This window comes from Phocoena phocoena, chromosome 5 (genome assembly GCF_963924675.1).
Source record: "Phocoena phocoena chromosome 5, mPhoPho1.1, whole genome shotgun sequence".
Taxonomy (NCBI): domain Eukaryota; kingdom Metazoa; phylum Chordata; class Mammalia; order Artiodactyla; family Phocoenidae; genus Phocoena; species Phocoena phocoena.
This window is the reverse complement of record NC_089223.1, coordinates 13,866,786-13,889,040: the sequence shown is the minus strand read 5'-3', so window position 1 is coordinate 13,889,040 and position 22,255 is coordinate 13,866,786. Positions and strand designations below refer to the sequence as shown.

The 22,255-nt window shown below is 41.7% G+C and overlaps 1 protein-coding gene across 2 annotated transcripts in view; it reads right to left on the bottom strand.

Annotated features, from left to right (window-relative positions):
- Positions 1-5,886: 5,886 nt before the first annotated feature.
- Positions 5,887-22,255, bottom strand: part of BMPR1B (bone morphogenetic protein receptor type 1B) — a 162,211-nt gene continuing 145,842 nt past the window's right edge. Inside the window, exons 9-11 of one of the 2 annotated variants that reach the window (XM_065878320.1) lie at positions 13,291-13,466; positions 9,105-9,235; positions 5,887-7,650 (exon numbers count right to left, since the gene is read on the bottom strand). In XM_065878320.1, coding sequence (XP_065734392.1) covers positions 7,525-7,650; positions 9,105-9,235; positions 13,291-13,466 — 433 coding nt within the window. In that variant the 3' untranslated portion in view covers positions 5,887-7,524. The remainder of the gene's footprint in view (positions 7,651-9,104; positions 9,236-13,290; positions 13,467-22,255) is intronic. The other variant, XM_065878319.1, reaches the window with a different exon arrangement.

Below are 22,255 nucleotides of genomic sequence, written 5' to 3'. Positions count from 1 at the left end.
TCAGAATGGCCATCAGCAAAAAGTCTACAAACCATAAATCCTGGAGAGGGTGTGGAGAAAAGGGAACCCTCTTGCACTGTTGGTGGGAATGTAAATTGATATAGCCACTATGGAGAACAGTATGGAGGTTCCTTAAAAAACTAAAAATAGAACTACCATATGACCCAGAAATCCCACTACTGGGCATATACCCTGAGAAAACCATAATTCAAAAAGAGTCATGTACCACAGTGTTCATTGCAGCTCTATTTACAATAGCCAGGACATGGAAGCAACCTAAGTGTCCATCGACAGATGAATGGATAAAGAAGATGTGGCACATATATACAATGGAATATTACTCAGCCATAAAAAGAAACGAAACTGAGTTATTTGTAGTGGGGTGGATGGACCTAGAGTCTGTCATACAGAGTGACGTAAATCAGAAAGAGAAAAACAAATACCGCATGCTAACACATATATATGGAATCAAAAAAAAAAAAGGTTCTGATGAACCTAGGGGCAGGACAGGAATAAATATGCAGACGTAGAGAATGAACTTGAGGACACAGGGAGGGGGAAGGGTAAGCTGGGACGAAGTAAGAGTGGCATGGACATATATACATTACCAAACGTGAAATAGATAGCTAGTGGAAAGCAGCCGTATAGCGCAGGGAGATCAGCTCAGTGCTTTGTGACCGCCTGGAGGGGTGGGATAGGGAGGGTGGGGGGGCAGACGCAAGAGGGAGGGGATATGGGGATATATGTGTACATATAGCTGATTCACTGTGTTATAAAGCAGGAACTAACAGAGCAATGTAAAGCAATTATATTCCAATAAAGATGTTAAAAAATGTATACCCTGTGATAAACCATAATGGAAAAGAATATGAAAAAATATATGTATAACTGAGTCACTTTGCTGTACAGCAGAAATTAACACACCATTGTAAATCAACTGTACTTCAACAAAATTTAAAAAGATAAGTAAATCAAGTCTGCCAACAGCTGCACTAGTAGGTAGGAAATGAAAGGGGAGGATGCCCAGAGCTACAGCGAATGCCCGGCAGAGCTGCTCAACCTGCCGGAGCACAGCCAGCCACTGCCTCAGGGTGATGAACACGGGAGCAACTCGGCTGTGCGAGGAGAGCTCTGAGGCAGCCCTCTCCTAATGAAGGAGCTGAGCCGAGAAGCGCCTTTGATGGGAGGCTCCCGTCCCATCCCATCCCTCAGGCTTGAGCCAAAGAGCTTGGGAGCAGCCCTGAGGCACAGCCCCCCTGACTTAAGACTGATCCAAGACTGGGGTCGCAAAACCAGCTGTGGGTCAGGGCTGAGCAAGAGGTGGCGATGTGTACACTGGAACCAGTTTAAAACAGAAGGGAGAAGTGGGTCCTATGGCTGAGAATTTAACTCCATTAAAAGAATGGAAACTCGGTAGAGAACAAAATGGTACCGCGCACAGAAAGCACATGGCAGCAGAGACTCAGCCACCACCATCCCTCGAACCTTGCTTTGGAGCACTGGTGGCCGGCATTCCCGTCGGGAAGACCGCACTCAAGAAAGCACGCGCACATTTTCCGAGTCACGTCGCGGGTGGGAGGCTGCCCGGGCTCCTCTCGGGGGTACAGCCACTGGAGGGTTCAGGAGGGTGGCCGGGGCAAAGAACCCCCATCAGCCCCAGAGCTCCCTGTAGCCGGTTACAACCACCACCGGCGGGGGGAATTACTCTGCAGGAAGAGAAGTCCTTCTGAGAGCAGGGTCACCTGTACTTTGCTGCTGTGACAAGAAGGAACAACCAAGCTTGCAACTTAAAAGTGAGCAGAGCAGGAGAAGATGCTGTTCGCCTCAGCTGGGATTTACTATCTCTCTGCCTTTGAGTCCCGGGAAAGCCCACAGCATAGAGAAGTGGGGTGCAGAGAGGGCAGGAGAGGTGTCACCCCACTCCCACCACTGCAAACTCTGGCTTGTTTTAAACGTTGCCATCTTTACATCCTGTAAAACTAACGTCAGCGAGGGAAAGCAGCATTTATGAGCACCTGCTGTGGAGCTGGTGCGGGGCCATCACATTCTTCACACGTTCACCTCGCTTGCTCCTCCTAAGAGCTCTGGGAGGTGGGAATTTTGTCCCAATTTACTCGGGAGAAGACTGGGGCTCAGACTATGTTCTTCCACAGAACTGAGATGGTGAAAACCATGAGATGGGAGTTAAATCGATCTGAATCCCAATGCTGGGATGAATTCTCTTGGCATAAATGCAGCTGGCTAAACACAGCCAATCACACAAAAACTTCAGAGTCCCTGGTAACTGAGATGCAAGCCCGCCTGTAGTCTCTGCGCCCAAACAACTCTGGATTTCCTCTCTCCTAATCGTCTCCAGTGGATGCCCTCAAAACCAAACTTTGTTCTCTGCCCACCAGGATTCCCAGTCCATGGACAAACAACCTAGCAAGTTCCCTCTCCCTCTGCAGAGGGTTTTCTCTTCTCCAGGGGCCACTGACTCAGAAACAACAGCAACAACTGAGTTGTTCCGCACCCCACGTACCTCACAGCTGGGAAGAAGGATGGAGTCTTTCTCCTACGGCTGTGCTCCTTCCAGGCTGCTGCCCCTGCACGGAACCCCACTCCTTTGTACGTCAGGCCATCAGGCCCCACCAGCCTCTGTCTCCACTCTCTGCCCCTCACTGACTGCCCCTCATTCCCCTGCAGCCCGGAGAACCCTGCCTCACAATCTTCATGTCATTAGACTGCCACCATCCTGGGAGGCTTCAAAGTCCCCAGAGACAGATCCAGTGGCCTGGCTTTTGGGTTCCTCTTTCATCACCAATAATCTTATCCACTAATAAATCTGCCCACCCCTGTGATCACACCTTCAGCCTGTCCTTGATCTTGCTACTCCCTCTTTGAAATCTTGATTCTGAACACAGACCCTTTCTCAGTGACCGCTATCGCACCATCTCGACCCCAGCATGGTTCCCTGTCCTCTGACCTTGTTTCTTTGGGCCTATCAGCCGCCTCTTCTTTAATCCCCCTCCTTCCTCTGGACCACATCAGCCATCACCTTGATGATGATAATTCTGATTTTCCATGACTCATTGATGCATATGCCAGGTAACCCTGAATGAATCCAGTAGCCGCAGTCTCCATGCCTACATTGGGCTGCTGATAGAAAAACAAAATCATAAAATTACAGAGAAGAGTAGCACAAGGAATTTGTAATAATAGCTAATAGTAATTGAGCGTTAGTTGAATGCTTACCTCATGCTTGGTGCATGGATTATTTCATTTCATCTTCAGAACCACTCCATGAAGTAGAGATTAATATTATTCCCACCTTCAAGGGGAAGAAACTGAGTCTTCGAGAGGGCACAACATGCCTACCGTCACAAAGTGGAGAGAATGAGGGAGCCCGGGTTCCCGTGCGGGCTGTACGGTGGTCCAGGGGCCACACCTTGGCCACTAAGCCACAGTTAGCATCATCCATCTTAACAGGGCCCTCGGCGTTGCCTGTAGCCATCCGGCTGTGATATCCTACGATGCAATTTTAGACCTTGTCACCAGCTTTTCTACCTTTCCTCCCACTCTCAACAGATGACCGTGCCTCCTAATTACAGAGAAAACAGGAGACATCAGACCGTTCGTCTTGCTCTCCTGCCACCAGATATACACACTTACCTGCAACGCTCTCCATGGCTGCCTTTCCCGCCTGCTACAATGTGAAATTTTTAAAGAGGAAAAAACGCACAACTATAAGATAACAGACGTGTTCTTTCCAAGGGGAGAATGAAACCATTTTATTCCGGGGGAATGTTAAAACAAAGCCATATACAATTTGTAACAAATACAATACAATTGTTTGTTCCCTAGTCCTGAATAATTACAGTATATACAAATTCAATAAGGCACTGGTTCCCCAAAAGAACACAAATGAGTCTTCTTTTGAAACAGACAGACAACAAAATCCCGTATATATTCTAACTTTTCTCCAAAAAATATGGCATTGTTTTTCTGGTTTGTTTTACAAAAGGAATGATAACTGCTAACCTGGGTCACTTGACGCCTTCTTTCATTTCCACGGCTATGTGGCTAAGTTTTCTAAGGAGATATAACTACAGAATTATTCAAGTTTTAAAAAACTGTACTTCTTTCAGTGCCTTTCACCTACAAAGAAGAACCAGAACAGACCAACAACATAAAACACTAAGTTCTAATGAACAGGCATGACTGCAGAAACGTGAAAGTCGGTCATGACTCAGGACTTGCTCTACCTGACTACACAGCAATTGAAATGTGTCAGAGAATTCCCTGTAAATAAAATCTTAGCGTGTTTTCTGAGAAGCTTTGTTTTGAGGATAAAAAGAATGGTCGCTAGTGACTCCTGAGCTGTGCTTTCCAGGGGGTCAAAGGCCGGGCTCCTCACACACAATGTTCATAGCACTGCCGCCTGTGATGTAACAGTCTACACCTTTTATAAATAAATATTACGTTTCATTTAGTACTTTATCCTCTATAATATTTTACGCTCTAATCCACGTAATGGAGTTGTGTCAGACTCCAAACTGAACATAATATTTATATATACATATATATTTATATAATATATACAGACATACATAAACTATAAAACCAAACATCTTAGCATACAAAACTTATATTAGCCAACAAGTAGTATTTTAGGATTCCTTTGCAGGGAAAAGATTAGAAGAAAATTTTAGGCTTTGAAATAGTCCTAAAAGTAAGCATCAACTACATTATTTCCAGGTTCCCACTCTTCTGTTGAAAGACAAAATGAAAAATTAAATTCACTTCTGAGCTACCAGAAATTTAAAAATCAAAATGAGTTATTTGGAAGTGAGTAGGTAGTCTCTTTAAGAACAATTTAATATTCCCTAAGCAAGGTGGATTTTGGTAAGATACAAGGAAAACTCTATTCATAAGTAAATTCTTGTTTCATTGAAAGACTATAGTAACTAAATGGGTCTTTTTAAGTATCTCTGGAATAATTTTTAAATGTTCATAGTGAGTAAATCAGGTTGGGGATTAGAAAGTAAGCTAGTCATTCTTCCAAAGCAACCAAACACATAATAGAGAAGAAATTTGGATACTATTTTAATCTCTTCCCATTCTTCACAGGAACCAACACCTCCCTAGAAATCTAGTTTACTTTGAAATCATCACCTCTCCACAATGTATTCTGATTTGAAGTTATCCATGTATAAGAACTTACCTAAACTTACATTTTTACCTAAGAGATAAGCCCAGCATCACTTAAATTTAGGGAAAATCAAGAAACACGAACATGTCCCCACTGAACGGACATAAATGTTTACTTATTTGTTTCGTAGACAATCTGATTAGAGGCACTGAGGTTTCTCTCCCAGGCTCAGATGACTATCATGCTTAGTTCTAGCTACATACTCCTTCTAAGCTATCAAAAAGAATACGATTTGACGCAAGAGAAAGGAACCTTTACACTGCTATTGAGGTTATCTTAATATCAATAAAAGCAGCATTCTGATTATGTTTGGAACCAACTGTTTTTAATCTTTGAAAAATGCAGAAACCTTTTTCGTATTCAAGGATTAAGGAAATATTCTTTCTTTGTTACAAAGGAGATGTGGTTATGAAGCACTGGGGAGTGAGTGCTGAATACAGAAACTGTTTCTCCTCATGCTTCTCCCAAACCGTAAGCACAGCTCACAGCTGGTCTCTGCTCTAGGATGCTTTTCTGGAGGAACAACTCACCAGTGCAAGCCCACTTCAGAAGTGAGGAAAATGTTTTCTCATTTTTAATGCAGCTGTCACATTTCCAAAACCCTCCATCCTTCAGCCACCAAGTGGTGAAATGAAAATGTGTTATAAAATACTGCCCCCTGGAGTATTCTGGAAGGAACATCTTTTTTCTTTTTAAAGGGCTGGGCAAGTGGGTACTTTCCAGTTCTTTACTAAACACTACAGAATTTCTAAGAAGCAAAAGAAAACCACAGTCAGGAAGTAAATGAATAAAGTCGAGAGGGATGTGTACAATTTTAGCCTTTCTTAGGTTCCTGTTGCTAAGGAATACTGGCCCTGCCAATGATCTGACTCACGTTGCTCAAAAGTTAAAACCCCACGTGAGTGAATAGGTGAAAAGATGTTTTGCACAAGTGCCACAGAGAAGAAAAGATAATAAATTAAAAAGTGAATTGAACGTTATGAGAATAAAATAAACTGAGTCAGCATTCCTAAGATGTGAAGCTATCACATAAGATATTAAGATATACATATTCGATCCGTATCTATTCTAGAATAATAAATCACAGCAGCCGTAACATTCTGTGGCCTCCACTAGCATTCCTCTGCTGTCCCATTTGGAGGTTATATTTATCTATTTAAAAATTAAAATTAGTTAAATTAACCTAACATATGTTTCCTCTCCTTCCCTTAACTCAGACACATAAAAGGCAGATAATAACAAAAAGAAACCATATTTGTCTGTACATAATAAGTTGTATATTGCATACATTTCCCCTTGTGCTTCTGTGAATGGCTCTTCCATGTACAGAAGAAACAAGCCATGTGCACCTGTACCCTCATCCCCTACCTTTCTGACACTATCTTCTCACAGCACAAGAGCAAAATATCTCTATTTTAAAGCGCCTTGTCTTCAACACAACTGATGGCAATTTTATACTTAATATTGATCCCTTCATTTGAGAGATCAAAAGCATGTATGGGTCAATTCTCTGCCCATAAAAAAAAAGCTTTGTTTGTGTTTAATGAAAAGGAAGGGACTTTACCGTGAAAGAAAAAGCATACCAGAATCCGAAACACAAAGCGGTTCTGAGGAATAGTGTCAACATTTACTTCTAACAGAGTCACGTAAAACCTTCATTTGTTCCATATCCTATAAAGCTGCAAAAGGTCACCTGTAGGAATCCCCAAACGTGGTCCCAGACAGGTGACGCTTGTACCCGGGTGCATTCACATTGCTGCGGCCGCCCCGGTGCAGGCCTGGCCCGAGTGGTCTGAAGAGGCGCAGGGCGCAGGGGCTCTGAAGGTGAGTTCCATTCTGTTCTCCAACTTCACCGACTGCTGGTTGGCAGAGTGCAACAGAATTTTACCAATGGAAACAATGTATTTTAATTTACCTTCCAGGAGAGTTTCTGGGAAGAATTTTGCTGTTATTATTTAAACTATTAGTATAAACCTTAAAACATCTACATTATTTGTTTTATTTTGGCAAAATTAAAGCATCTTTTGAAAAAAAAAAAAAAAAAAAAAAAAAAGGCAATCCCAAAATACAGGGCTTTCTTAGAAAGCAACATGCGTCATATCTTGAACAAGTTACCCAAACAGTTTCTCCCTCCTACAAACAGACACGATGAATCCGTGTTCCTGGGAACTTCTCTTTGTCCAAGCTGCTCCCTGAGAGGTGAGGCTAACCTTACTGGAAAGCAGGACGATGCTCACGGCTTGTACTGTGGGTGCTTCTGGAACATCTGCTCTGCCCACAAACAGAAGAGTATCTACTGGCTTTCTCCAGAGATGCTTATCTTTGCCCTCAATTCAGAGTTTAATGTCCTGGGACTCTGACATTTTGGCAAGTGTTTTCTTAACCCGCAGTGCTGTCAGTCTTGAAGCAGGATTGTGAGCCCAGCATTCTGTCATGAGTTTCCCCATCTGCCTTAGACACTGCGGGAAGGAAAAGGAAAACTGGAGTTAGAGAAATGTATTATCTGTAAGGTTGGCACTTGGTATTGGCTTTCAGTTTTGGGTTTCTGAAGTTTGAATATATGTTTTTAAAGATACTCTTAAAACCACGGAGGCATAAAATTCTTCTCTCATCATGCAAAGCTTAAATGATGAAAACAGATTTTCACGGCTTCCTTGTGATAGGAGCAAGCAGGTGGTTTTGCTGATTGTACAAGAGCGCCTCTGAAGTCAGATTAAACACACACAAAAATACCCGGGGAGTCTGTATTCCACTGCGCACTCCCAGACTGTTTCTAACACCCGGTGAGCTCAGATCTTTTATCTAATTCCATACTATTCAAACAAACATGGTTATTCCTAAATCACAGCTGTCTGCTCTAATAACAGCATCACACTGTACCATTTGACAAGATTAGTGACCTGTGCACAGCCTCACTACAACTTTCTCCTGTGTTCTCCTGTGGTACATCAATTATTGGCCTTCCTGTTGAAAAGCACAATTTCACTTCATTAGAAACCCTCAGTGAAGGGATTCTGAGTAATACCAATGCCCATAACCACCTTCAAAATAATATAAATTCCAGCCTTTCATAAAGCTTTCTGCACAGCTCACTGGAAAACATATGTATTATTTAGCATTTCAGTAACTGGCCACAAAACCAATGAACCAAAGATTATTTTGAAATGCATTTAACAGTGAAGAACTCATTTATAAACAGTGTTCTGTCCACTTATCTGCACTGACTTTGGTACATTTTTTTCAGGGATGCTTCAAACTCCTCTCTGAATGTTCCTGGACAGGTTTAGAGGCTCAGAGGGCAGGTGGGGCAGGAAAGGCAAGGCTGGCCGGCTCACTCCTTCCTCTGGGCAGCTCCTTGTTAGATCTGGTTAGGTTTCACCAGGACGGGCTCAGAGCCAGGCCAAATGTGGATTTTTCCCACAGCATTGCGTCATCCTTATTGACGAAGATCCACAGCACAGTCAGGCATCTCAACTAGGTCAACTTGTACCACTTCTGTGTATAGAAAACCGAATTCTTCAGATGCCTTACTTTTCTCTCATCAAAACGGGAGAATGCTGTACGTGAGTTTGTCATGGAGAAAATTCATGATGCTTTACAAACACATGTGCAGTTATATTTAACGGCCTTTATGCAAGTGTCAGGACATCACCAACAAATGAAATAATGTTATCGATTATGCAGGCTAAATGCTGACCCATTCAATGTATTTTGGAAGTGGCAAAATCAAAGAGGAGAAAGGAACAGACAATTTAACATACTGCGCTTAGCTCCATATAAATTACTGCCATGAGGCACCCTTACCATCACAGCAAAGAAAAAGAATTCCTGTGATAAATATTTGGAATTTTGGCAAAAGGAGAAAAGTCTGTTTTGACACTGGTCACAACCACATGGTGACCTACAGCCTCACCTCATCACTGCTCCACCGGTTGGGGAAGGAGGGACGCAGCTTCTTGATACACACGATCTCTCTCATGTCCTCATAAGAGGGATCGCTGGGCACTAGATCATGATAGGGAAGCTGATATTCTTCCACTATACCTGAAAATATGGTTTCATTAACGTTATTATTTTCTGTGAAGAGGAAATAAAAGTCTAACAAATAAACTATTCTCTAAGGAAAGTTCTATCGGTACCAAAGACAAGTTCAGGTTGAAAAACAGCAAAAACAAAAGCAAAACCAGCACCAACCTTGAAAACAATGTGCCCAAACGATACGATCTAATTTTTAAAAATGAAAAGAAAAAGCATAATGAAACATATTATATGCCTTCAAGCCTTTTTTCTAACTTCCAAAAGCTAAGTAAACAAGCATCTCAAGTTTACTTCTGATTTTATAAAGGCTCTTGTACTGTGCGCCAACGTTTTAAAATCTATATTAAATCTCGTTGCGAATTTGCCAGACACACCCCAAATGCATACTGCACAATATGTAACTATTTCTACTACCGCAGCATGCGTTTATGAACCTCATAATAAATCTGGCAGTGTATCCTACTTGAACGAAATGTCAGATTTACATTTTTTCTGCTTAATCATAAGAATGCATTTTTGCACGTTTACAATTTAGAAAACTATACACACCTAAAAATATTAACCATGATTTTTTAGGTGCAATGACTGTCTGATTTTTCTTCTTTCAATTTCCTGCATCTATCTGAACTGTCTACAAGAAATATATCACTATTAGAAAAAAAAAATATGTAGTGTTGAAAGAACGGTTAAGAAAGACAAAAGAATGTCATCTTTAAGGAAAGGTACTTAGCATGCTAAATTCTATCCCATTTCATTTCCCTAGTATCTAATTCCTACCTTTTTCCCTCTTGTCCTTTGAAATAGCAGGCTGCCTGTGTCTTCTTTCTGACATTATTTGAGTAACTCCTCACGGTAATTATAAGCAGCCTCTGTCCTCAGAGGATGCTGCTCTGAACAGTCTTTCCAGAGAACCATTTCTCCCTATCCTAAACCATCTTTTATAGAAATTTCATTGCTTTTTATCTAAACAGGATGATACTGTGGTGCTCCAAAGACAATGTGCTTCAAGGACAAAGGACAACCCTGCCTGAAAAAGTTTCAGCGTTACACCCCCTACCAGACTCTTAATCGCCCTCCCCACTATGTTGCCATGGTTACGAAATTCCTGAGCCCACCTAGGCGACGCCCACCTGGGCAACAGGACCTGTCCCAAATAAGGAAAGGCATATGCCCTGTTCCACTCCCACCCTATGGAAGGAAGGTACATGTGTCTCTACCAGTCAGTAAATGAAATTTTCACCTCGGACCATTCCTTTGTTTTCTGGCTATAAAAACTGATCAATAGCACATGTTTGGCTTGACTCTCCCAGACTACTAGGAAGTCTGCCCGCTGTTCTGGCGGCGACCCTTCCCTCTAAGAAATTCTATCTTCTTTACATTCTGCCTTGTGTCTGGAAATTCTTTTGCAACCTGCATTTGGACCATGACAGCTACCACCAGGTTGGAAGATAATACACTACATCATAAAATTCACTGAGGGTTTACTCTAAAAAAAATCTGGAGCCTGTATTATGTCCTTTCTTGTAAACTCAAACCCATTTATAATCATAAAGGACTAGAAGGTTCGACAGTTTTTTCAGACCATTCCAACTCACCATTTATTCTGTCCCCTGCTGAGATCACAGAGCATAATTATATGTATTATCTATGTTACTATTTCCTTCCACTGTGTGTCATCTCTACAGAAGATCATGAAAGCACAAGGTCTAATGGATAGGAGATGCTCACTTCATTCCCGTTCTTCCTCCTTTTCTAATTCTCAAGACAATGGCTCAGGAAACATCTTGAGAGAAAGGATGATGTCAATCTAATTTATCTCAAATTTCCCTCAGTGCCTAATGTTGGTGCCATTATCTGGATGGACTAATGCATGGATGGTGGGGTAGGTGCATATATGAAAACAGATATAGAGCCAACCACATAAAATTATCAACTGATCTAAGTCCGTCTTTGAACTCTAGGCCTTACTCCTTTCTCCTTACCATGCAATTAAGTTATCAAAATTTCCCATGTCTGCTGCCTTTGTGTGTGAAACTTCAAAACTTTCTTTTGCTTCCAAAGTTTGAAAGGCCTACAGCTGGATGTGTCTACTTCACCCAAAAGTACCTGGACTAGAAAGATGAGCCCCCAAACTTGCAGTATCTTCATAAAGGAAAGTGTTAGAGAATAGAATGTGTGTGCTTTGCCTGCCTGGAAGAGAAAAGAAACTCATTTATTGCGAGTCTACTATCTACCAGGCATGGAGGTAGGTATGTTATATAATTTATCTTATTAAATTCTCACAAACACATTTATGAGATAGCATTATTATACACACTTTACAGATGAGGAAAGTTGGCTTCGAAGGATTAAGTAGCTTGCCCAAGGCCATACAGTTGGTATGAGATAGAGCTGGGAATCTCTGACATCAATCTCATACATTTTAGTACCAAAGGTAACATTTTAGTACCTCTTGAACCTCCACAGGCAAAGACAGCCCTAGCAAGGCAATTAATATCCTGCTGTTTACATAAGGCTGGCTTTTTTTTTAAGCAGAGAATCATTTCTCCTTTATTCCGGTCCTCCTCAGGTTTTCAAATATAGGCCTCCTGTAGCCCTATTTGCTTTAGATGTTTAGGAAAACATAACTAGAAAAGTAATCTTGTACTTTACTACTCCTTTAACTTCTATAAACCTGTCAATAAAATAAGTGTAGGCATATTATTCAAAAATAGGCTCATTTATTCTTAATAAAGCATGAGATCATAATTATGATGGGAGATTTATAGAATATCTGGTTAGGAAAATTTTCCTACATACATTAACTTCCCTTTTGGACTAAAGACTTCTCTTACTTTAGAGGGAATGTGTTCTATTTTAAGAGGCACAGAATTCCCAGAGTGATTAGAAGGCACGACATCATTGAAGATGATCTTTCTACAAAAGTGTGAATGCCTGTTGATTTACTGTTTCTCCTTCCTATTTAAATATTAATCTAAATATGCGTTAAGTCTCTACCAACCAAAATGAAAATTCAAAACAATAGCTAACATGTATTGAGTGCTAGTTATACGCCAGGCAGTTTTCATTCTTTCTACAATCATTGAAACCTCACAACCATCTGAGGTAGATCCAATAATTCACCTCTTTCTGACAATAAAAAAACTGAAACAGAAAAATTTAGTAACCTGTCAAAGGTTCACAGATAATAAATGGCAGGTCCAAGAAAAGAATCCCCCTACTAGTTAAGTGCACGTTGCACTTTCACACTCTTGGACAAGCTCAACTTTTTGAGAACGTGAGGAACTAGCCGTCACGAGGAAAGGCAGCAGTGTCAAGGTTTCTGAACGAGCACAACCATGAGCAGAGGCATAAACAGGGCGCTTGACACTGAAGAGCCTGCAACTCAGCCCCTCCCCCACTCAAAAACAGATCATGCGGCAGTAAGCTACAATGTTACCTCTGAACATTTAAGAACGTCTTCTTAGTCTTACTAGGGAATCCTTACGTTTGTAGAAAAGCTATCATGAACAATAATGATATTCTTATGCTTGAACTTCCTTTGGATACAAACTGATGTTTTCGAACTGCTTCATGAGGAAGTATTACAGAAAGTCAAGAAGTAGAGGGGCTCCACGACGGGTGCCCCGCCCTACATTTCTGTGTCTCCCTTCATCTGTGCACAGGAAGCCACAGGGAAAGCGTCACCGATGTTGGGGGTGGAGCCAGGAGGTTGGTGGGAAGAAGCTGGAAGGGGCAGGAGAGGGGGGTCTGACTTGATGGAGCAACTGCTGGAGGAAGAGCTCAAGAGAGAAAGGAGAAAACACATATGGTGGAAGGGGGTGATCTCTGAAAAGGCAAGAGGAAGCTCTGGAAGAGACGCATCAGTAGCTGGCGAAGGGAAGGAGGCAGTCAAAGATAATTCTAAGAGGTTAAACATCGTTTCCTGGGAGGACTGAGACTGCGTGAACAGAAATAAAGGGGAGAATCAAATCAAACCTGATTCTGTAAACAAGACGACTCTGATTTCTGATCAGAAAGAAAGGATTTGTAGTAGCTCCAACAGTATCACTGTCACTTACCTCCTGATACACATCTCCTAGCAACCTCCCACAGGATGAGTCCAAAACTGTACATGTCCGCCATGATGTAAGACTGAAAGTGATTTCTATTCAAGCTCTCATCCAACACTTCCGGAGGCATATAGCGTTTGGTGCCAACTCGAGTGTTGGGTGGTATGTCAACTTCATTCGTATCACTAAGGAAAAAGTAAAGCAAAGCAGTATAAGCACTGAAGAGGACCAACAAATGACAGTCAAGGTGATTCCTGACCCAGGGCTTTAATGAAAGGTGGGAAAGGATATCCTTCCAGGGTTCCTTAAAAAATATTTCCTGCCAGAAGTTAAATATTCACAGGTAAAAACCCAATGTAGGTGATGTTCAATCAGAATGAAGCTGCCACATATAGGACAGCATTGCCACTAGATCAAATGTAAGCTCTCAATTATTGCTAAATATCTAAAAAATACCATCCTTCCCTTCATATTTTAGTAGCTTTGCTCTTAAAACTGGCAGGTGCACATGCCAATTTGGTTTGAGACAGTATTTCTTAAGCCAAGTGTTGGGAGGCTTTTATAGCTACAAACAAGTAAAAAGGGATGGGAGGAGAGGACCAACAAAGATTTGCAAATGTTTTATTTTGATAAGCAGAGACCTATAAAAGAGCTTTCTACTACCACTATTATTTCATAAACCGAATAACATGTATTTTTAATAACAAAAGGAAGTAACTGAATATAATATCTTTAGCTTTAAGAAAATTTCACAACATGATCCATTCATTATTATTCCCCACAGATGGGGAAGAAATTCCTGATGGAAGGACATCGATCTAGAGGCTGGCACACGGGAACCACGGCCTCGGTGCCGCGAGCTGGAGCCGGAGCTACGAACCCACGTTGCAAAGCTGCTGAACTATGATGACTCGAGAGGCTGACCATTAAATGAGAGGATGCGTGTGACATCGCTGCCAGTGTAGCACCGAGCACGCATCGCAACTCTAACAAGTCCCACAGCTCAACAGAAACTACTGGGACTGAGGGGTGAGGAGCCCCCATTAGACGGACGACGAAGCTATGAGACAGAAAAGGTCTTGTACAAAAACTCACAATTAAACTGAAGTTTGTGGAAAATCTCGGATAAACCTTCCTCTCTCCTGATTCCCAAGAAAGAGTTTTTCTTTTTCTTTTCATCACACTCCACTGACTCTCAAGCATTTTACATGTTCTTTTTCCTCAACGTGGAAAACAGTTGCGTAAGTCAAATATCGCATTTATCATGCTGTGTCACAGACAACTGCAAACTTAGCAAAACACTAGTGGCTTTTGGGAAAAAAACCTCTGGGCCTGATCTTACCGCCTCAATCTCTGTCTTCTAAAACTCTGATATCTCAACACTGTTTACATTTACTAACACTTATAGAGCTTCATTCTTACGACCGTTTAAAATTCACTTCCAGCTAAAATCCTTAAGCTAAAGCTATTTCATCAGACGTGTCACTAGGATACTCATTAGGCCCCTTGGGATCTTCTAAAAGCAACAACTCTGAAGGAGCCTCTTTTCCTAAAATAAAAGTTAAAGTGGAAATTTTTTGAAATGAAAAAAAAAACTAACGAGCTGGTACTCCTTACCATCTGTAAACGTAGGTCTTAGTGCTCTGGGCTCTTTTCTAAGACTAGAAAGAGTTTAAAACGTGAATCACAGTATTTACCAGCAGGATACAATAGAAAAATGTCACCTGTGTACCTAAATAGTACATAGTAAGGAAGGCACGTTGAGCAGAGAAGAGGCTTAATGATAACCATTAGATTTAAAAGATGCCACAAAGGCTCCATCTTCAACTATAAAGCGATTTCTCCCCTCTTCTACCACTGACACCTCTTACGTGAACACACAGTGGATATTTCATTAATATGCTATATGTGTGTGCTATAATTTATAATTTTGAATCATTAGAGAAAGACAGTGCTGGGATTGGATAGAGGATTCTGGGTTCTATGCAGAGAAACGAACATGGGGGTTTGCAGATGGAAAGAGGATGGTAAGGGGCCTAAATTACATTCCAGAACATGTCCTGGGAAGAGAAACCAAAAACAGTCCTAGCATGGGCCCTACAGGAGCGCATTTAAGCCAAAGACATACTCTGACCACAGGTGATAAAGATTGTAGGCAATTCCTTTCCATTCTTACACTTAGGTCCTTAATGTTTTATTTGGATTCGGGAGGCCAGGAAGGGCTGATGGAATTCGTGACATGGAGACATCTATTGGAAAACTAAGGTAATTGGTATTCGATGATAACGGAATTAAGATTTGTGATGGGCAGACTATACATAGTTCTCTAAACTCTCATGCCCTCAAACGCTGAAAAAACATATAGTCAAAGATGTGGCTTGCCCATCAAAGGCCCCAAAACCAGTCCCTTACACAGGCCATGTGTGCTTGGCACTGCACTGCTGTACCTCTTCAACCTTCCTCTCCCCATCCTAGGGGTTTCCCCACTAGTATCTGAATAAACATCTCCCCTGGGAGTATCTGAGTAAATATCTTCCCCCAGAAGAATCTGAATAAATATTCTCCCTTGTAGTATCTCAATAAATATCCATCTTCCACCCTAAGACAGTAAAGTCCTCTGAGCTCTGAATAACTGTCATAATCATTTGTTATGTCCCTAAAGAGCACAGCCCCCTTCGTCTCCACTCACAGTGTGCCTTGCACATGGCAGATAAAGAATATACTTTAAATGAAAGAAGGAAAAGGCCTTTTTACAGTAAACTTCACTGTGGGTGATTTAAAGAGATATGTAAAAATCTCTGTAGAGCATAAAAGGAGACATTACAGGAAGATAAACTGAATTTGGTTAAGCAAATTAATTTTGTAACAGGTGACTATTACAAATAGTCACATGCGATGGCACATGCCTTTAGCACTATATTTAAAGAACATACTAACTATAAGTAATTCCCATCTGACATTACAAAGTATCAGATCCTCCAAGATACACAGTTCTGTCCCTTCTTCCCTCGGGAGGGTTTCTCTACTTGAAAGTAATTATACTGTATTTCTCTCCCAGGTCTTCAGTCACATCATCTTACCCGTCCTCAAATAAGGGCAGAGAAAAATGGAACTTGTATTAATCTTCAAGACCAAAAAGAGAAATTAAAGTGATTTAACACTCAGGCAGCAAGAGTAAAAGAAGAAAAAGAGACGGGAAGTAGAGTCAGACAGCGCAGAGCCTTGAGGCTAGGTACGGAGTCACTGAAGGAAAGGGCCAAGCAGAAGGGAGGAAGAAGAAAAGGCCAGGTTGCCTTCAGCTTTCCCTGCCTTACTTTTCCATGGAGGCCGGGAGGGCTGAGAGCCGATGTTGGCAAGAAAAGATGGATACAGCACAAGGGGGGCAGAGTCGGAGAAGAACTCTGAACCCACAACATAATTCCATGTGCCGCAGTGGCTACACGCACACATATGTGTGTAAACTGTCAAATCACATACAGGAAATATAAATGCCAACCAGGATACTGGTTACTTCTGGGTGGAAAAGGGAGGATAAAACAGGGAGGAGAATACAGAAGGGTTCTTTAACACTGGATTTCTCTTTTTAAAAAAAAAGACCAGACAAAAATAAGGCAAATTGTTAATATCATTCTTAAATTATTACATGAGTGACTCATTATTTTTTATATTATCTGTATGTTTAAAATATATTATAAATAAAAAGAACAGCAGGATGAGGACCAAGGAAAGTATACATGTCAAGGATTAAGGCACAGGTTAGAGGCACAAGGCTCTGAAGGTCAAAAGCCCTCTAAATAAACGGGACAAAAGTACAGAAAAGATACATTTCTACCATCAAAATGTGGGTGCTGCATTCACTGTAGAGGAAACACGATCTCTCTTCTCCTTTCCCATAGAGAAGGGATGGAAATATTTGCACAAAAGGGTCATGATTAAAGAACTGGGTTTAGAGAATTACAGGGGCACTGTTACCCAATCATGTTTTTACAACTAATACTTCTACTAGATCCAACAAGGCTTTTGTCCCTGTTAATGTGAGTACCACTAAGATACAGATTTAAGTGGAACTGGAAGAAAATAAAAGTAAAATTTGAATAAAATAAGTTAAGGGATGTAGAGTAAATTCCTCTCCAGGAAAATACCTTGTGCTAGAATCATACTTTAATGGGTACTTTTCTTATGAACTTTAGAGACAGCAGGGCTGGGACAGGATAAAATAAAAATACCTAAAAACAGTCAGAGACCTTCAAGATGGCAGAAGATTAAGACGTGAAGATCACCTTCCTCCCCACAGATACATCAGAAATACATCTACACGTGGAACAACTCCTACAGAACACCTACTGAACGCTGGCAGAGGACCTCAGACCTCCCAAAAGGCAAGAAACCCCCCACATACCTGGGTAGTGCAAAAGAAACAAAGAAAAAACAGAGACAAAAGGATAGGGATGGCACCTGCACCAGTGGGAGGGAGCTGTGAAGGAGGAAAGGTTTCCACACACTAGGAGCCCCTTCGCTGGCGGAGACTGCCGGTGGCGGGGCGGGGAAGCTTCGGAGCCGCGGAGGAGAGCACAGCAGCAGGGCTGCGGAGGGCAAAACGGAGAGATTCCCGCACAGAGGATCGGTGCCGACCTGCACTCACCAGCCCCAGAGGTTTGTCTGCTCACCCTCTGGGGCGGGCGGGGGCTGGGAGCTGAGGTTCAGGCTTCGGTCTGAGCGCAGGGAGAGGACAGGGGTTGGTGGCGTGAACACAGCCTGCAGGGGGTTAGTGCGCCACGGCTAGGAGGGAGGGAGTCCGGGGAAAAGTCTGGACCTGCTGAAGAGGCAAGAGACTTTTAGAGCGCTGCTTAAAGGAGCTCCAGAGACGGGTGTGAGCCGCGGCTATCAGCGCGGACCCCAGAGACAGGCATGAGACACTAAGGCTGCTGCTGCCGCCACCAAGAAGCCTGTGTGCGAGCACAGGTCACTATCCACACCCCCCTTCTGGGGAGCCTGTGCAGCCTGCCACTGCCAGGGTCCCGGGATCCAGGGACAACTTCCCCAGGAAAACGCACGGCCTGAGTGAGCCAGAGCCCCCGAATCAGCGGCTCCTTTAACCTCGTCCTGTCTGAGCGAAGAACAGACACCCTCAGGCGACCTACACCCAGAAGCGTGTCCAAATCCAAAGCTGAGCCCTGGGAGCTGTGCGAACAAAGAAGAGAGAGGTAAATCTCTTCCAGCAGCCTCAGGAGCAGCAGATTAAATCTCCACAGTCACCTTGATGTACCTGCATCTGTGGAATACCTGAATAGACAACGAATCATCCCAAAATTGAGGCAGTGAACTTAGGGAGCAACGATATTTTTTTTTCCTTTTTCTCTTTTTGTGAGTATGTGTATGCTTCTGTGTGTGATTTCGTCTGTATAGCTTTGCTTTTACCATTTGCCCTAAGGTTCTGTCTGTCCGCTTTCTTTTTTTAGTATAGTTTTTAGCGTTTGTTATCATAGATGGATTTGTTTTTTGGTTTGGTTGCTCTTTATTTTATAAGTACTTTTTAATTTTAAATTTTTTTATTTTTTAATAACTTTATTTTATTTTTCTTTCTTTCTTTCTTCCTTTCTTTCTTTCTTTTTCTCTCCCTTTTCTTCTGAGCCATATGTCTGACAGGGTCTTTGTGCTCTGACCGGGTGTCAGGCCTGTGCCTCTGAGGTGGGAGACCCAAGTTCAGGACATTGGTGCACCAGAGACCTCCCAGCTCCACATAATATCAAACAGCAAGAGCTCTCCCAGACATCTCCATCTCAGTGCTAAGACCCAGCTCCACTCAAAGACCAGCAAGCTCCAGTGCTGGACACCCTATGCCAAACAACTAGCAAGACTGGAACACAACCCACCCATTAGCAGAGAGGCTTCATAAAATCATAATAAGGTCACAGACACCCCAAAACACACAACCGGATGTGGTCCTGCCCATCAGAAAGACAAGATCCAGACTCACCCACCAGAACAGAGGCACTACTCACCTCCACCAGGAAGCCTGCATAACCCACTGAATCAACCTTAGCCACTGGGGGCACAAACCAAAAACAACAGGAACTACGAACCTGCAGGCTGTGAAAAGGAGACCCCAAACACAGTAAGTTAAGCAAAATGAGAAGACAGAAAAACACACAGCAGATGAAGGAGCAAGGTAAAAACCCATAAGGCCAAACAAATGAAGAGGAAATAGGCAGTCTACCTGAAAAAGAATTCAGAATATTAATAGTAAAGATGATCCAAAATCGTGGAAACACAGTGGAGAAAATACAAGAAGCATTTAACAAGGACCTAGAAGAACTGAAGAGCAAACAAACAATGATGAACAACACAATAAATGAAATTTAAAATTCTCTAAAAAGAATCAATAGCAGAATAACTGAGGCAGAAGAACCGATAAGAGACCTGGAAGATAAAATAGTGGAAATAACTACTGCAGAGCAGAATAAAGAAAAAAGAATGAAAAGAACTGAGGACAGTCTCAGAGACCTCTGGGACAACATTAAACGCACCAACATTCGAATTATAGGGGTGCCAGAAGAAGAAGAGAAAAAGAAAGGGACAGAGAAAGTATTTGAAGAGATTACAGTTCAAAACTTTCCTAATATGGGAAAGGAAATAGTTAATCAAGTCCAGGAAGCACAGAGACTCCCACACAGGATAAATCCAAGGAGAAACACGCCAAGACACATATTAATCAAACTATCAAAAATTAAATACAAAGAAAAAGTATTAAAATCAGCAAGTGAAAAACAACAAATAATATACAAGGAAATCCCCATAAGGTTAAAACCTGATCTTTCAGAAGAAACTCTGCAAGCCAGAAGAGAGTGGCAGGACATATTTAAAGTGATAAAAGGCAAAAACCTACAACCAAGATTACTCTACCCAGCAAGGATCTCATTCAGATTTGATGGAGAAATTAAACCTTTACAGACAAGCGAAAGCTAAAAGAATTCAGCACCACCAAACGAGCTTTACAACAAATGCTAAAGGAACTACTCTAGGCAGGAAACACAAGAGAAGGAAAAGACCTACAATAACAAACCAAAACAATTAAGAATATGGTAATAAGAAAATACATATAGATAATTACCTTAAATGTAAATGGATTAAATGCTCCAACCAAAAGAAACAGACTGGCTGAATGGATACAAAAATGAGACCCGTACATATGCTGCCTACAAGAGACCCACTTCAGACCTAGGGACACATACAGACTGAATGTGAGGGGATGGAAAAAGACATTCCATGCAAATGGAAATCAAAAGAAAGCTGGGGCTTCCCTGGTGGCGCAGTGGTTGGGGGTCCGCCTGCCGATGCAAGGGATGTGGGTTCGTGCCCTGGTTGGGAGGATCCCACATGCCACGGAGCGGCTGGGCCCGTGGGCCATGGCCGCTGAGCCTGTGCATCCGGAACCTGTGCTCCTCTGCGGGAGGGGACGCAGCGGTGGGAGGCCCGCGTATCGCAAAAAAAAAATAAAAGAAAGTTGAAGTAGCAATTCTCCTATCACACAAAATAGACTTTAAAACAAATAGTATTACAAGAGACAAAGAAGGACACTACATAAGGATCAAGGGATCAATCCAAGAAGAAGATGTAAAAATTGTAAATATTTGTGCACCCAACATAGGAGCACCTCAATACATAAGGCAAATGCTAACAGCCATAAAAGGGGAAATTGAGAGTAACACAATCATAGTAGGGGACTTTTAACACCCCACTTTCACCAACGGACAGATCATCCAAACTGAAAATAAATAAGGAAATACAAGATTTAAATGACACATTAAGCAAGATGCACTTAATTTATATTTATAGGACATTCCATCCATAAACAGAATACACTTTCTTCTCAAGTGCTCATGGAACATTCACCAGGATAGATCATATCTTGGGTCACAAGTCAAGCCTCGGTAAATTTAAGAAAGTTGAAATCGTATCAAGTATCTTTCCCGACCACAACGCTACGAGGCTAGATATATCAATTACAGGAAAAAAATCTGTAAAAAGTACAAGCACATGGAGACGAAACAATACACTACTTAATAACAAAGAGATCACTGAAGAAATCAAAGAGGATATCAAAAAATACTTAGAAACAAATGACAATGAAAACACAATGACCCCAAACCTATGGGATGCAGCAAAAGCAGTTCTAAGAGGGAAGTTTATAGTAATACAATCCTACCTCAAGAAATAAGAAACATCTCAAATAAAAAACCTAACCTTACGCATAAAGCCATTAGAGAAAGAACAACAAAAAAAACCCCAAAGTTAGCGAAGGAAAGAAATCATAAAGATCAGATCAGCAATAAATGAAAAAGAAATGAATGAATCGATAGCAAAGATCAATAAAACTAAGAGCTGCTTCTTTGAGAAGATAAACAAACTTGATAAACCATTAGCTGGACTCATCAAGAAAAAAAGGGAGAAGACTCAAATCAATAGAATTAGAAATGAAAAAGGAGAAGTCACAACTGACACTGCAGAAATACAAAGGATCATGAGAGATTACTACAAGCAACTATATACCAAAAAAATGGACAACCTGGAAGAAATGGACAAATTCTTACAAAAGCACAACCTTCCAAGACTGAACCAGGAAGAAATATAAATAGACCAGCCACAAGAAATGAAATTGAGACTGTGATTAAAAATCTTCCAACAAACAAAAACCCAGGACAAGATGGCTTCACAGTCAAATTCTATCAAACATTTAGAGAAGCATTAACACCTATCCTCAAACTCTTCCAAAATATAGCAGAGGGAGGAACACTTCCAAACTCCTTCAACAAGGCCACTATCACCCTGATAGCAAAACCAAAGATGTCACAAAAGAAAGAAAACTACATGCCAATATCACTGATGAACATAGATGCAAAAATCCTCAACTAAATACTAGCAAACAGAATCCAACAGCACATTTAAAGGATCATACACCATGATCAAGTGGGGT